This window comes from Schistocerca piceifrons, chromosome 1, assembly GCF_021461385.2.
Source record: "Schistocerca piceifrons isolate TAMUIC-IGC-003096 chromosome 1, iqSchPice1.1, whole genome shotgun sequence".
Lineage (NCBI taxonomy): Eukaryota > Metazoa > Arthropoda > Insecta > Orthoptera > Acrididae > Schistocerca > Schistocerca piceifrons.
The window spans coordinates 1,090,664,611-1,090,681,854 of NC_060138.1; the positions used below are offsets into that span (position 1 = coordinate 1,090,664,611).

A 17,244-nucleotide genomic window follows, 5' to 3' on the forward strand; every position below is an offset into this window, starting at 1 on the left:
TCACAGCGTAACCAATGGTACTACCTGCCATAAAGAAGCCATAGCATTAACTATGAATCATAGAAAAAAAGCTTTTAGATGGACAACTGGTGTCATTAGATTGGATCATATTTCAAATAACTGGGCAATATGACAAAGGCTGATGGAAAGTGACCCAAGGGACGACCAAGGTTGGATTCAGCATAAATGCCACACAGCAACTTTAGGATTATAAAATTTCATGCCAATATGAAACAATGTCACATTATATGGAAGCTAAGATGCCAATAATAAAAGTACAAAAATAACTACTTCTAAATATTTACTATTAAAAACAGTCTTGATCACGATTTATTTATGAAGGTGACCGGTTTCAACCACTACTGTGGTCATCTTCAGACCATAGAGTAGGAACCTCTTTCTGTTGGAGAATCACTATGAGTAGTGATTCTCCGACAGAAAGAGGTTCCTACTCAATGGTCTGAAGATGACCACAGTAGTGGTCGAAATCGGTCACCTTCATAAATAAATCGTGATCAAGACTGTTTTTAATAGTAAATATTTGTAAGACATTGATCACTGCCTTTCCCATAATGTATTCAGAAGTAACTACTTCTAAAGTTTAATTATACATCACGGAAGTTGGCAGCACCTCATCATGGTGGTGGTGGTTAGTGTTTAACGTCCCATCGACAACGAGGTCATTAGAGACGGAGCGCAAGCTCGGGTTAGGGAAGGATTGGGAAGGAAATCGGCCGTGCCCTTTCAAAGGAACCATCCCGGCATTTGCCTGAAACGATTTAGGGAAATCACGGAAAACCTAAATCAGTATGGCCTGAGACGGGATTGAACCGTCGTCCTCCCGAATGCGAGTCCAGTGTGCTAACCACTGCGCCACCTCGCTCGGTACCTCATCATGATTACCCAGTACTGGGCAATTATGCTGGCCACTGGCTATTGAAGATAATAATAATGATCATCATCTCATCATCATCATGATGATATCGGAACTAGTCATATCACGGCACCCCAACAGTTATATCTTGCTTATTCAAAAGCTTAAAATTATTACAAAGCAGTGACCTTGTAAAATTATTGTAGGTGTTCTTTATACTGTATTTCTAAATGGTGGGATAGTAACAGTAATAACGACAATTAGATCACTATAAAATTGCAAATCGGTATACCAGCTAATTACTCTCAGGAGGCAAATTTCAGTACTTCTGATAAAAGACACATACAAGTATATACACTATCCTGAATTTTGGAACTAACAGTTCCTTCCTGTGGGAGAAGAAAAGGATAGATTGTCCTAGTTCCAAAAGCTAGGATGAAGTACATAATTCTTATGTGTATTAATGGCTGTACTGAAATTTCACCTCATGAGTGCAAGTAATGAACAGAAATACTGTCTTATAATTTCAGTTTGCTCGAGAGGCACCATTAACCAAATTTTCCACCAGTGTTGGAACCACTGTATAAGTTAAATGCGAAATGAGATTCAGTGGAAGCAGAACATCCATTTCTTACCTAGTTCCAGAAATATGCCTGGTATAGTTATAGACAATTCAGCAAGTACATTTTACCTGGATTCTTTATTTTCCTCAAACTGTATTTATGATAAATTTCTCTATTAAAATACAAATTGAAAAAGAAACATTAATTGTTTCAAAACATCCATCTATTTCACTATAAGTTAAATGGAATATACAACTATGAAATTAAAATCTCACTTAGCTTGTTTTGGTAGATAACTTCCTTCTATGTTCTAAGAAGCAAGCAACCAAATTGGTACTAATGTGTTTGATTGCAGGTGACAGCATAGCTGTGTTAAAGAGTAGTGAGAAGAAAGTACTAAAACAATAAAAAGATTGATCACTGTAATATACCAACCTGCGAAGGAACTGTAATACTAAGCAGAAACGTCTGGCCCGACTTTGACGCATCTATCAAAAATTTCAGTTTTTGCACCAAACTAGCACTCTGTTTCAACTGTTCTGCTGCATTCTCGGGCAGTTTCTGTGAGCGCTCAGATACTGAAATACAGAAAAAAATTTAACGTGGGTTGTAAAAACTATTGCTTAATCACTTTATAGCTACATATGAAACGAGCAAGCAGTTAGTGCTAGGTTCTCGTTTTGTTACAGTTAAAGAGTCAACATCATCATCTGTGTCAAGAAATCAGTCCACATGGCTTCAAATACTCAGGACACCAGTTTTCAACTTACTTGTGCCACATTCACAATCCATTTTACACAGTATAATACCAACTGATGTTTCATTATTTTTCAATATCTACAACCAGTGACAGACATTCCATTATTGTTGAAACGCATCTGCCAGTTGTCTGGCCGACTAGTTTCATGAGGTACAGTAAAACCTCATTAAATCAACTCCCCACTCAGTCCGATCATCTCATTTCCGGTGACTGTTTTACTGGCTTTCACATGACACCACTCCGTAGTGCTGCTGACAAGCCAAGCAACAGGTCACCACAAAACAACTGTACCCATCGTCAGTGGCAGTGCACAGTGTTGCGCCATGCGAAGGCTCAGGTGCGGCAGAGAAGCACTTCTCCATGGTGGTGTGTGGAGGGGCCCTTACATACGTGAGCCACCACTATAGTCAAGTCTGACTAGTCACTCATCGTTTGGTGTCTAGATCAGTAGGCAGTTGACTGTTGATAGGTGCAGTAGTTAAATCAATTTGTTTCTAACTCAATTAATAGTGTTATTTGTTTTATAAATTAGTGACAATGTTCTTCTTACATACTGCATTTAAGTATGCAAAACTAAATTATGGCATCAACTAAACATAAGCATGTGATGCTGTCTTTAGCAGAGAAACTGAAAGTGCCTGAAAGGCTAGATACAAATGAGTCTCTTCAAAATATTGCACTCAAGTTAGGGGTTGGCATAACAACTGTTAAAGACTGGAGAAAAAAATAGGAAAACTCTCTTTAAGTCAAGATAATGTACGAAAACTCTTGAAAGTCAAGACATTCGTGAACCAACAGTTTTAGATTTCTGTAGCAATTGCTAGTTAGATGCATGTATTGACGTGTATATTATTTGAGTTGACTTATTTCACTTCTATGTTTCTTGTAGGGGCCTGATAATACTCTGTGCTCTAGTTTACCATGCCAACACAAGGGATTGTATTGTAATTGCAGGTGGCCTGCAGCAGGTTTCTCTGCTCTTGACCAGGTGGCTGTGTTCCTGGTTGATTATAGTATCACTTCTTGGAAAGTAGATTCCGGCTCAGTTTGCGAGGTTTCCGCAATGACTTATGATTTGTGATTTGGAGCAGTTACATTTTGTGAGCAAACTGTGTTGAGGATCAGCTATCGATAGTTTATCTATCTTGCACTTTGCACGGTTAATTATCCTTTCAGTTCTTAGAATCTGTGCAATCTGATTGAAACCCAGTGCTGGATTTCTGCATCAGGGATTGCATGTTTCACTTAGTGATGGAGAAATGAATTTTGCACATCATCTGGGAGGCCTTGCTTTTGAACAGTGTGGAATCTAAAGCAACTATAGTTGAATGTGGTTGTGATAATTACAACTAGCAGCAACACTATTGTCTTGCTCATCACTTGGATGGGTATATACATTTGGATTGTCTGATGACACGTTTTGAGAATTGCGAAGGTGTGTCAGCACAAGCTTTGAGTTTGTCTGGCTGTATTAATGAATTTTCATTGATATTGCTGGCCATGTTTCATGAAATTTTCTTAATTTCATTGGCTGTGTTTCTCAAATTGGTTTTGATGTATGCGTATCTAATTTCAGTTGTTGGTTTCTGTTATCAGTATCAGGCTTGTGCTGGTTAACAACTGGTTGCAAGGAACAATGTGTGTTCACTATGAAGGTTGCTCGCTTTGCTCAGTGAGCATCCTGGGCTGTCAACAGCAATCCTACAGTATAAAGTTTTCTAATTCTACCAGTGATAAATCAGAGTTGGGGCACAGATTACTAGGAAGGCCACCTCCATTGTGTGTGTTCTAATGTCAGTGTTGATTGGGCTAATGCTTGACCACTTGTAAAGGAGCTAAGTCTCTAGTGTAAACTGAAAAACTAGATTAACTCACAGCTAGTGCCTCTTTGCGTAACTGGGTTATTGCCTGATATTGTTAAGTGACACAGTATGATAAATGGCTGCTGCCTTAGTTATGGTGTCGTCATTAAAGCTAATAAAATCAAATGAGCACTCTAGGTTAACAGTTAGCTTGGGTGGAGGATACTGAGCAGCCACTAGTTCATGTTAACCTTTAGTACTTAGTATTTGCTAATACCTGTGTGTTTATCAATGCCACTAAGTGGTTGTGTTAGTGTCAAGTGGCATACACTGGTTATGTGGGAAGAATTACCAACTGTACTAGATCGACAGATGCTGCATTGTTTGCCTTGTCATTTAATTTTCACTGAAGTCAATAATTTTGTTTTCTTGGTGTTTTTATTTAATAACGATCACTAAATGCATTTCTGCCTGTGTTTTCAAATCATTGGTTAACTGAATGTTTTTATTTGATGTGTCTTTTAAATGTTATCAGCCAGTGGTGTTGTTAGTTGGGTTGAGAAAGAATTCAGAAACATTCAACAAAGCACATTAATTATTCAGAGCTCTGCTTCAGAACAACAGAACTTGTGCATTCCATTTGTCAGCAATTCGAAGGTTCTCACCATCATTGCTACTGATGTCCCACTGGTCAAGCAGGGTCAAGTTCAGATATCTAGGACCGAGCCACTCTCAAGACGTTGGAAAGTCAAAATTCTTGGCAGATTTTGAAGACTGAAAATTGTGTGTTCATAGAAAAAAAGATTGTTTTACTCCAACTGGTTTTCGGCTGCAAAATTCAAGCACTGTACTCCCCAGTCACATTCTGGCATAATTTGAATGCGATCACTGAAAACAACATTTTTTGTTTTGTTTCCCCAGTTCCTTCTGGCCCATTTGCAGAGTTTGATCAATGTAACCTAATATGCCATTTTAATAATTAATTGTTTGGCATAGCCTGTTTTTTGGTAGCAGTTTGTATTACCATGCTAATTACAGACGTTGTCCATCATTTTAGCGTACACCAATGACAATATCATGAAATACTGTCACTGGCATACACTAGAAAACATTATGTATAAGCTACCATAGATGATGGGCAACGCCAAAACTAGTCTGGTAAAGTAAACTGCTACCAACAAGCAGCTTATGTCAAGCAAATAATTATTAATATGACATATTTACTATTCCCACAAGCTGCACAGCACTAAGTGTACAAGACATTCTTGTAACCAATACTTTCCCATGTATATCGATGGTGCACACCTTTATACATTTTCTTTAACATTCAGTTTCCCATGTCTGTGATTATTAGAATCAATTAAAAATGGGTATTACTGCACCTTTTCTATTAATTCAGTAGGTATAAAATCTCTACAACTATGATTTAATAATTTTGCAATTATTTACAATGGGCCTCTTTCTTTTTAAAACTTTGCACAAATTTTAAATTGTGTAATAGAGCAAATGGGGAGTTCTCCGAGTTTTGGAAAGTACATACAACATCTACATCGATACTCTACATTCACCTTATGGTGTATGACAGAGAGTAGTCTGTACCACTACTTGTCATTTCCTTTTCTGTTCCACTCACAAATAGAACAAGGAAAAATGACTGTCTATATGCCTCCATAAGAACCCTAATTTCTTGTATCTTACCTTTGTGGTCCTTTAGCACAATGTAGGTTGCAGGTAACAGAATCGTTCTGCAGTCAGCTTCAAAAGCCCATTCTTTAAATTTTCTCAATAATGTTCCTTGAAAAGAATGCTGCCTTCCCTCCAGGGATTTCTATTTGAATTTCCTAAGCGTCTCCTTAATGCTTGCGCATTGTATTAACCTACCAATAACAAAGCTAGCAGCCTGCCTCTGAATTGCTTCAATGTCTTCCTTTAATCCGATCTGGTACGGACCCCAAACACTAAAGCAGTACTCAGAATAGGTCGCACTAGTGTCCTATATGTGATCTCCTTTACAGATGAATCACACTTTCCTATAAATTTCCCCATAAATCAAAGTCGATCAGTCACCTTTCCTACCACAATCCTCACATGCTCGTTCCATTTCATATCACTTTGCAACTTACATCCATAAATTTAAATGATGTGACTGTGTCAAGCAGGACACTACTAATGCTGTATCCGAACATTACAGGTTTGTTTTTCCTATTCATTCACTTTAACTTAAATTTTTCAGCATTTAGAGCAAGCTGCCATTCACCATACCAACTAGAAATACCTTACAGTACACCACAGCATCATTAATAAACAAGTGCAGATTGCTGCCCACCCTGATGGCCAAATCATTTATCTGTATAGAGAATAATAGCTGTCCTATCACACTTCCCTGTGGCACTCCTGGCAATATGTTTGTCTCTGATGAACACTCATCATCGCGGACAACACTTCGAGTTCTATTACTTAAGAAGTCTTCAAGTCACTCTCACATCTGTGAACCTATTCTGTATGCTTGTACGTTCTTTAACAGACTTCAATGGGGCACCACGTCAACCACTCTCCGGAAACAATGAAATATGGAATCTGCCTGTTTCCTTCATCCATAGTTGACAGTATATCATGTGAGAAAAGAGCAAGGTGGCTTTTGCATGAGTGATGCTTTCTAAAACCATGCTGATTCATGGACGTACACGTCCCGGTGTCAAGAAATTTATTATATTCGAACTGAAAATATGTTCAAGGATTCTGCAGCTAACCAATGTTAGGGATATTGGTCTGTAATTTGCAAGTCCTTTCTTGGGAGTCATCTGCGCTTTTTTCCGGTAACTTGGGACTTTGGACTGGGCAAGGTATTCATGATAAATGTGAGTTAAGTAACGGGCCAATAGTGTATTCTTTGAAAAACCAAACTGGGATTACATCCTGAACTGCTGACTTATTTGTTTTCATCTCCTTCAGCTGTTTCTCTACACCAGGGATGTCAGCCATATGGAAGTCTGTCTGATGGTCAAACGACAGTATGTTTGTACAATTCTCCCAGGTGAATGATTTCTTGATTGTGAAATTTAAAACATCAGCTTTCGTTTCACTATTTTCAACTGCCACATGAGACTGGTCAACAAGTGACTGGATGGAAGCCTTAGACCACTTAGCAATTTTGCACAGGATCAAAATGTTCTCAGGTTCTGTGCCAGATCTTTTGTTACAGTGTGACAATGGTAGCAGTTGTATGCTTCCCACATAGATCTTTTCACAGACACACGAATCTCTACTAACCTTTGTTTGTTGTCATTTGCGCATTCTCTTTTGAACCGAGAGTGCAACAGCCACTGCTTCCTCGGCAGTTTCCAAATCTCATTATTAAACCATGGTGAGTCTTTTCCATCCTTAGTCAACTTACTAGGCAAATAATTCTCCAGACCACAATTTACAATCTACTTAAACTTTCCCCATAATTCCTCTACATCAATCTTACTGACACAATTCACTGTCTAAGTGAGACACTAACAACTGCTTATCTGCTCTTTCTAGCAGAAATACTCTCCTAGCCTTCTTAAATGATTTATTAATTTTTGTAAGCATAGTTCCTATAATGAAATCATGACCGCATTTCTATACTGATGATGTCAATACGGTCTGATATACTTGTAGCTACAAGTCTAAGATATTTCCACTGCATGTGGGCTGCCGAGCTAGCTGCTCAAGGCAGTTTTCAGAAAATGTGTTCAAAAGTACTTTGCATGACTATCTGCCTGTACCTCCTGCAATGAATCCATAGACATCCCAGTCTATATTCGGTAGGTTAAAGTCGCCTCCAACTAGCAATGCATGATCTGGGTATGTACGCATTACTGACCATAGACATTCTTTAAATGACTCTAGAACTGTTACAACAGAATTGGGTGGGCAGTAAAAACATACAACACTTAACTTCGTTTCACCTAGACCTGTAATACACGACCAGGTAACTTCACTGTCACACTCAACTTTGACCTCAACAGAGGCAACATTTTTGTCAACTACAATGAACACTTCCCCTCCTCCGATATACATTCCATGACTGACTAAATATCTCAGAGCTTTTCACTTCGGGTTTCAGCCAGCTCTTGGTCCCGAGAATAATGTGAGCGTGAGAACTTTCCTGGATGGCAGTAAATCCGCTAACTTTGTTACAAATACTTCGACAGTTCACAAATAAAATTCTGACAGTCAAAGTATCTTTACTCTGAATGTTGTCTGACTTCCCTTGCTGTGTATCAAATGGCAAGTGTTCATCAGAGTACCTCAAACTACCGCCTAGCCAATAAAACCCTCATGTTCACTCCACAAGTACTCTGCTACCCAAGTAGCTGTTTTTTTGGGGAGTGCTCTATTAACCTATCATGGGGAGTAGTACAAATGCCCCGAGCACAGGTAGTTAGTCTCCAAACACATTATGTCATCCCATATGCTGTACTTGGTAACACAGTTATTCTTTCAGCTATTTTGTCGGGGCCTGACTGGTGTCCCCGTAAAACAATGATGGATGCTCTCCTGAACATAAGGACATTAGGAATGATGTACTGCTTGTTTTCCAGCTCCTGTTCATGTAGGCAACGGCTTTTACATTGCCTAATTCAAGACATACTGAATAGATGTTTGAACTACGCAGCTTCTCCACTAAACAATGACAAATCATAAGCACAATCAAGTGAAATTTGAAAGCAGAGTCATCAATGAAGTACAATATTTAGCACTGACAGCACGTTTATTACTGACATCAGCTTACAGAAGGCATGTTTATTGTTGACACCAACAAACAGACAGAAAATAGCTGCCTCCTAGACACAGAGTGCTATTATGTAAACAAACATCAAACATTCCCCAATATGAAAACATTACAAACATACAAAATTTCAAGAAGCTTCTAAAAATAATAGAGAACTGGCGACCTGCAGCATGTCAGCCTGTGATGCAAAGTTCTGCCCCACATTGCATGTAACAGAACTCTTGGCATATTACTTCCTCTCAACTACAGCTCACAAAATGACCACAGTGAACAAATCAGAGCTCATTGTTGATAATCATCCTGTGCAAGCCCCATTCACGAGTGGCGCGATAAAGGTGGAAATGATGATGGTACCAGAAGTACCCTCTGCCATATACTATAAAGAGGCTTGCACAGTATAGATATAGATGCATATTAAGTTTTGTGCATAAAATGCATGTTTGACCATCAACTGTTATTATTTTAAACCCAAATATTGACCGGTTTCAGTCACACACCATCTTCACGTATTAGGGTTAAAACAGTTCAAGCCACATCATGTATGATTACCGAAATAATAGTCACGTCTCATATGTAGAACACGTCATGAATTCCAGTTTAGAACACAGGACTTTTAGAAGCAAACATACTAATGACAGGTGCAAACAGAGCAGTACTGAAGAGAAGATGCTCTACACATGAGACATGGCTATTATTGAAGTAATGACAGATGTGATGAAGTGGCTAAAACTGTTTTAACCCTAATCTGTGAAGATGGTCTGTGACTGAAATCGGTCGATATCTAGGTTTAAAATAAGAGCAGCTGACGGTCATGCATGCCTTTAATACATTACTTGACATCTGTTGATAGTCACCTTCCAAAAATGTTCAGTTTTGTATACCCTATCTTGCCATTATGATGAAGTCCCATACTCCGTGACAGAGCATAGGGGAATGATGCGAGAGACCCGCCGTACTAGGCAAGTCCTAGTGGAGGTGGTTTGCCATTGCCTTCCTCTGACCATAATGGGGATGAATGATGATGATGATGAAGACAACACAACAGGTACCCCCAAATCATTCAGACTGAATGAATAGCCTTCACTGAGAGACCATGGCAAAATGCTTCCCTTTCTCCCAACAATTAAGGCATGTAAAATGTAGGACACTCTTAATGAATGTTTATCATTTTATTGATTTTGACAGCTGACCCTATAAGGACAAATTTGCTGTTACTATGACAGTTCTCATTTATGGTATTTTTTTAATTAAGCCAAATCAATTCACCCTGTACAGCACACCAGTCATGAGACCATTGTGCACTTGCCTGTTTCTCATCTCAAGAAAGTCCCAAACAATCAGCACAGCTGTTCTGAAAAGATTTTGATTTATCTCTCTTCTGATTATATATTCACATCTTCTAGAACTTTTTTGATGCTCATGTACCAGAATATTAATGTATTCGGTTCTGAGTCAAAGATGTTGAACATGAATTCCATCCAATTAGATACATTCACTCCTTGTATGTTGCCCTAAAATTAACGTTGGCCTTTACATACTTAATGAATAATTTTTTTCCTACTTTGAAAAATATTTCTTGTTTCCATTTTTCATGGACTCAGTATAATGAGTATGACCTCTTTTTATTTTAATTATGCAAACAAGTGTCTCTCAGACAGGATAAAACACATAGCTGCACAAGAGAGCTGTTGTGATTGAATGGCATTTACACTGTTTCATTATTTCCATTTTCCTGGCTCTTTGTTTTAAGGCTTTGTCACATCCACAGGCTGCAATCTATTTACCCAGGCATTTAAAGTTATTCACACATTTTATAGTTCCGTATCTGGTGTTTAACTGGGCAGTATTATTCTTAATGTTTAACATTACTTTCGTTTTTTCAAAAGTCATCTATATGACAGTTTGTTCCAGTACTTCTTTCAGTCATTAATTTAGAAGATACCATTAAAAAAACTCCCATCATTACAGCCATAACATCTGCAAAAATCAAACAGTGGATTTCCCCACAATTATTCTTACTAATCCCAATTCACAAAGTTTCTGATGTTTTAGTGTCCCGAACCATTCTTTATTATTCCTTCCAACAAGTAGTTGGACATGAGTGTGAGAATCCACCTTCCTGTAGAGCTCCTGTTCTGATTTCATACGGTTTAGAGAACTAGCCCTGAAATTTTATTCGGGATCTGATGATGTTCAAGAATGTTCTTATAATCCGTAGTAGTTTTTCATCAACTCCCATTTCCTCCAGTATGTTAAGTAACACAGCACAGTCTATGATCTTTTTAACATCTCCAGAATGAGACATCCCCCAGGCTGTGGCTAAGCCATGTCTCCGCTATATCCTTTCTTTCAGAAGTGCTAGTCCTGCAAGGTTCGTAGGAGAGCTTCTGTAAAGTCTGGAAGGTAGGAGACGAGATACTGGCAGAAGTAAAGCTGTGAGTACCGGGCGTGAGTCGTGCTTCGGTAGCTCAGATGGTAGAGCACTTGCCCGCGAAAGGTAAAGGTCCCGAGTTCGAGTCTCGGTCGGGCACACAGTTTTAATCTGCCAGGAAGTTTCATTTTTTAACATCTGTTTATCCATCATCCTCTCAGTACATAATATCTTAATAACATTGCCAGGTTCAATATTTGTTCACCTTTTTAACATCTGCTTTTTCTCATCCTCTCAGTACAAAATATCTTTATAACATTGTCAGGTTCAATATTTGTTCTACTCTCAAAACATTAGATTTGGAATCAACTATGATATTCTCAAGTTTACACTTGATTGGCTGTTCTAGCCATTCTAAGACAAATATGGACAGGATCCTGCATGTTACCAGGAGTAATGAGACACCATTATTTCATAGCAGTGATAATAATAACAATTATTATTACTGCTGTTTGCATTGAAATTTTCATTCAAGAATTCAAGGGTGAAAAGTTTTACTGATTTTGTGATCTATAAGGTTCTGTAATGTTATGACATGTTCTATGATCTTAAGTCAATGACACAAAGGTTTGTTCAAAAATAAATAAAACCACAAACTCTACCTAAATTCACCTAGGTTGGCAATATATATTACAATATCACAGAAATAAACAAAGATCAAACCAATTCCTTTCTAAAAAAAAAAAAATAAATAAATAAATAAAGGGGGGGGGGGGGTGATATTTCTTTCCCCTCTATCTTTAGCACAATAATCTTTATCTTTCAAGAACATTTTCAAAAATGAGTGGACTTTTTATTGATAGTTGGCACAGATTTCATGTTAAACTCAAACTCTAGTCTGAACTATCGTTTGATGCAGCTATCCACACTAGTTTACCCCATGCAAGTGTATTCATCTTCGAATATCAACAACAACATACATCCACCTGCAGCCCTCCACACTAGTCTTCTATCCTGTGCAATTTTTACCCTCCATTACCAAACAGGTGATTCCTTGATGCTTCACGATGTTTCCTACCAATAAACCTCTTCTCTAAGTCAAGTTGTGCCATAAGTTTATTGTTTCCCCAATTCAATTCAGTGCCTCCTTACTAGTTACTTGGTCTACCCATGAAGTCTTAAACATCCTTCTGTAGCACCACATCTTAACAGTTTCTACCCTCCTCTTGTCTGAACTGCTTATCGTCCACATTTCAACTCCATGCAAGGCTACACTCCATACAAATACCACCAGAAAAGAATTCCTAACAATTACATTTATATTTGATGTTAACAAAGCCTCTTTTTCAGAATTGCTTTTCTTGTTATAGGCCAGTTTGCATCTTACATCCTCTCTACATTGTCCATTGTCATTTTGCTGCTTAAACTGCTAAATCCAGCCACTATTTGCAATATCTCATTTTGTAGTTTTATTCCTTCAGCAAAACCCTATTTAATTTGGCTATATTATCCTTGTTTTAGTTGTGTCAATATTCATCTTATAACCTCATTTCATTCCATTCAATTCACCTTTCACATTATTTGCTATCTCTGATCAAATAATATCAGAGAGAAGCTACAATCATGTCTCACTCTCTTGTCAACTATCCACCTCTTTTATGTCCTTCAACTCCTGTAACTGAAGTTTGGTTTCTGTAAAAGTAGAAGATAACTTTCTGCTCCCTGTAATTTATCCCTTCAGAGTTTCAATTAATGTGCTCCTATCAACATCGCCAAAGCTTTCTCTAAATCTACAAATGTTATAAATTTACCTTCCTTTAATGTATCTTCTATGGTATATCATAAGGTCAATCAATACCGCCTCGCATCTTCCTCCACTTCTCCAGTACTGCATCTCATTTTCCCCGCAGTGGGTTTCTAGCAGTTTCTCAATTCTTCTGAAAATAATTAGTGTTAGTATTTTGCAACTGTGACTTATTGAACTGATAGTTCAGTAATATTCACACCTGTCAATGTCTAATTTCACTGGTACGGGGATGATTACATTCTTCTTAAAGTCTCAATGTAGTTTCCCAGTCGCTTATACCCAGCATTTCAGATGGAAAACTTTTTCATGATTTGTTCTCTCAAAGATCATAATACTTCTTAGGAAATTCTGTTTACTCCAGGTCTATTGTTTCAATTGAATTCTTTCAGTGCTCTATCAAATTCTGTTTGTAATATCATAACTCTCATCTTATCTATTTCCTCTGCCCTTTTTATAATATGCCCTTCAGGTACATTTCCCTTGTACAGCCCTTCTATAAATTTGTTCCACATTTCTTCAGCTTTTCCTTCTTTCCCTAGCAGTGGCTTACCATGTGAGCTCTTCTTATTCATACAGGTAGTTTGCTCCTGTTTCTCTAACTGACAGTCACATAAACAATATATCAATTCATACTCTCGTACTGTGATGTACATGGAAATGGGCACTTCCCTTTGTACCACATGTTACACTTTTTCCTTCTTCCATTCATGCATGGAACATAAACAGAATGACTGCTTAAATATTTCTATGTACATAATATTGTATCTGTGGCCCCTCGGGAGTAATACATAGAGGACAGAGATATTCCTAGATTCTTCACCTACTACTGGTTGGTGAAACTTTACAAGAAGGCTTTTGCAGAATAGTTGGCTTCTTTCTTGCAATATATGCCCGTTTCAGGATGACAGCATGGTTGTGAAACAAATAAACCTGGGGCTATTGAATGCATCCCTACTCTGTATGTGTTCAATAACCTCCGTTTGTTTTACTTGGTACGGATCCAGCACAATGAATCTAAGTCTGCCGCCTAGTTTCCCTAGGACTCAGCCTTTGTGATCATTCAAATTGATACTCCACAAGTTGTTAAATCACAAGATCTACAGGAATGTGCATGCATATATATTCAGATAGTATCCCATTACAAATAACTGCTTTATCTACAGATGTCTAACACTCATCTTATTTACTACGTCTTTAACACACAATATCAACATACAAGGTGCAAACACATGTTCCTCACCTAAAGTTACATATTGGAGACTGCCCCCTGTATTTCGTTCTGGTAACAGACAGATCTGTTGCACAGGTTAGGTTGGGACCAGCCTGAAGTAGTCAACTTTTTACTAATGAGCATCAAGATAGAGATTAAGTCATTTCTATTTGTGTTTTAGGTTGATGTGACAACCTGCCCACTGTAGAGACAGATAAATCCCGAATGGACATACCTCTGTAATAAAATGTGGTCATGCAACAAGTGTCACTAAAATTATCCCTGTTATTTCAACTTGAAGTTTATTCAAACAGTCAATTAAGAGACAGCTCTGTTTTTATTTACATGAATAATGCACAACCTCCATGTAGTATGTTTATCTGTTCATTTTTGATTAATTAAAACAGATGCCTTTATTGGAAGACTCCTTTAGTATTTAGTTACACCACTATTCACTTGGTAACTACATAATGTATAAAAAAAATTTTCACACCTAGCTTGGTTTAAAAGTTCCTCTGAATGTAACCTACCATAAATCTGCTGAGAAAGTTAAATTTCGAGCAATCTCAGTAAATCTGAAATTACTTCACAACATATGTTGTATATTCGTGATTTAAAAGACAATTAAATGAGGTTTAAACAAGTTTGAAATATGTATTACTGCACAAAATTCTAGCCCTTAGAAATATTTCATTGTCAACTTGTCATATTTAACAGACACCGCATCACGACAACACACCTTTAATAACACAGCTGGAATCTGCTGATCCACAGCTTAGTGTTCCCATCTATTAAAGCCATTATAATAATGAAAATTGCTATTTCACAAAGGTACATCATTCTTTCTGCCCAAACCGAATTCCTCATCATTTTATTGATCAAAATTCCATACGTCTACTGCTCTATGAAATGCCGTTAATATTTTGATATCATAGTCCACCGTTTACCACTATATAAGGAAAAAAAGCTCCATACAAAATACTTAAATGCCGCCTATATTTGTAACTACATCCAAAAACTCAAATTTGCAAACTGATGCCCCTTCGTATGTGTTTGAATCGATTACTTGACGGATCTATTGCACAGAAATGTTAATAAAGTAAGAGACTACAATATTTCGCAATAAAGCAAACGAAAATAATCGGTTTCAATGACAAACGGATACTACTGCCTAATCAAAATCTATCCTCACTTCCCTACCCTAGGCACCAACTTTTATAAACAGGATAATTCACACGAACACTAACAAAATATACGAACAATCGAAGGAAAGCTCTGGCATTATCCCCGCCGAAGGATCCACTGAAAATACATGGATAAGGTAAGAACTGCCACATCAATCGTGGATGAAAAGATGCAAGGGTTGAAGTCTGGTTACAATTCGTGAAACGCCATAACGAACACTACGGCCAAAACTTACCTAAGCAATGAACTGCACAGTATTCCTGCAGCAAGTCAATGAGGCTGTTCCCCATTACTTTGGTAGTGTATTTTCTTCCTTGCTTCGCAAGTTCCAAACATTCAGCAAGGTGAGATGACTGCTCTAAAAAAATTCTTGCGGCATCCTCACAATTGTCTTGCAGATAACCTGCAAAATAATTCCCCACCTACATAACACAAGCAACAAATAATAAACAATTACCCGTAGCACTCAGAGATAAAACAATATTCACCTAAAACAAGCCTTGCAACTTCCGATGGCAACAATGTCTCCATTCTTCAAACATTCGTTTTACTTCGTGATAAATGGAACTTACGATGCACACACATCCCAAGTCTATAAACTACATAAATTAACAGCTAAGGCTGTTGAACTGTAAAATTCCACACACTTTTCACACATTAGAACTAACATCACAAAAGCAAATTCCTTCTTACGTCACCATTGTCAATAACATAGTTAATTATCCTAAATTTATATAATCTGCAATGTTCTCAATTTCCTTTAGTGTCACAAGCACCAAAACATTCCACACACAGATCATACTACACCAAAGATATTGGAAACGAAAGCGGCGCCAGAATTGTAAATACAGCGTTTCTAGACGACGCTCAAACTTGAAACTTGTAAACATCTCAGGGTTGCCAACGTTAAAATGTTCTCTGACAGTAAAGCTGTACAGTCCCATTATCAGCCGAAGTCTTAGATTAGATAAGATTAGATTAGATTAGTTTTCGTTAAATAGATCCGTGCTAAGGAGATCCTCGTGGATGTGGAACATGTCAATTTTTTTAAGCTGAAATAACAATACTAATAGTATGAATATATCCAATACATCATTTGTTTCTATTAAAAAATTCGTCAATGGAGTAGAAGGAGTTGGCCACTAGTAAGTCTTTCAGGCTCCTTTTAAACTGATCTTTATTTGTAACTAAATTTTTTATGTTTACTGCCAAATTATTGAAGATGAGTGTTCCTGAGTAGTGGACCCATTTTTGAACTAAAGTAAGTGCTTTTAAGTCCTTGTGCAGATCATTTTTGTTCCTGGTATTGTATGTATGAACTGAGCTGTTTGTTGGAAAAAGAGATATATTATTTTGGACAAATTTCATTAATGAGTAAATATACTGAGAGGCTGTAGGTAGTATACCCAGTTCTTTGAAGAGGTTTCTACAGGACGACCGTGAATTTACTCCACAAATAATACGTATTACACGCTTTTGGACTCTGAAAACTTTTGTTTGAATTGAAGAGTTACCCCAAAATATTATACCATATGACATAATGGAATGAAAGTAGGCAAAGTATGCAAGCTTTTTCATTTTTATGTCGCCTATGTCTGCTAACACTCGAATTGCAAATACAGATTTGTTAAAGCGTTTCTGCGGTTCTGTGGTGTGCTCTTCCCAACTGAATTTATTATCAAGCTGTAATCCCAGGAATTTAAGACTGTCAACCTCTTCTATCTGCTCTTCTTCGTATTTTATGCATATGCTGGGTGGAAACCTCTTACAGGTTCTGAATTGCATATAGTGAGTCTTTTCGAAGTTTAATGTCAGTGAGTTGGCTTTAAACCATTTGTTAATATCCATGAAAATATCATTAGCAGATCTTTCTAGAACTACACTCAACATACTACACTCCTGGAAATGGA

At 37.5% G+C, this 17,244-nt stretch overlaps 1 protein-coding gene across 1 annotated transcript in view; it reads right to left on the reverse strand.

Annotated features, from left to right (window-relative positions):
• The window catches only part of LOC124709574 (protein NPAT), an 85,249-nt gene extending 69,191 nt beyond the window's left edge, over positions 1-16,058 (reverse strand). Inside the window, exons 1-3 of the mRNA XM_047240850.1 lie at positions 15,823-16,058; positions 15,570-15,737; positions 1,873-2,015 (exon numbers count right to left, since the gene is read on the reverse strand). Coding sequence (XP_047096806.1) covers positions 1,873-2,015; positions 15,570-15,737; positions 15,823-15,865 — 354 coding nt within the window. The 5' untranslated portion in view covers positions 15,866-16,058. The remainder of the gene's footprint in view (positions 1-1,872; positions 2,016-15,569; positions 15,738-15,822) is intronic.
• Between the last annotated feature and the right edge of the window lie 1,186 nt (positions 16,059-17,244).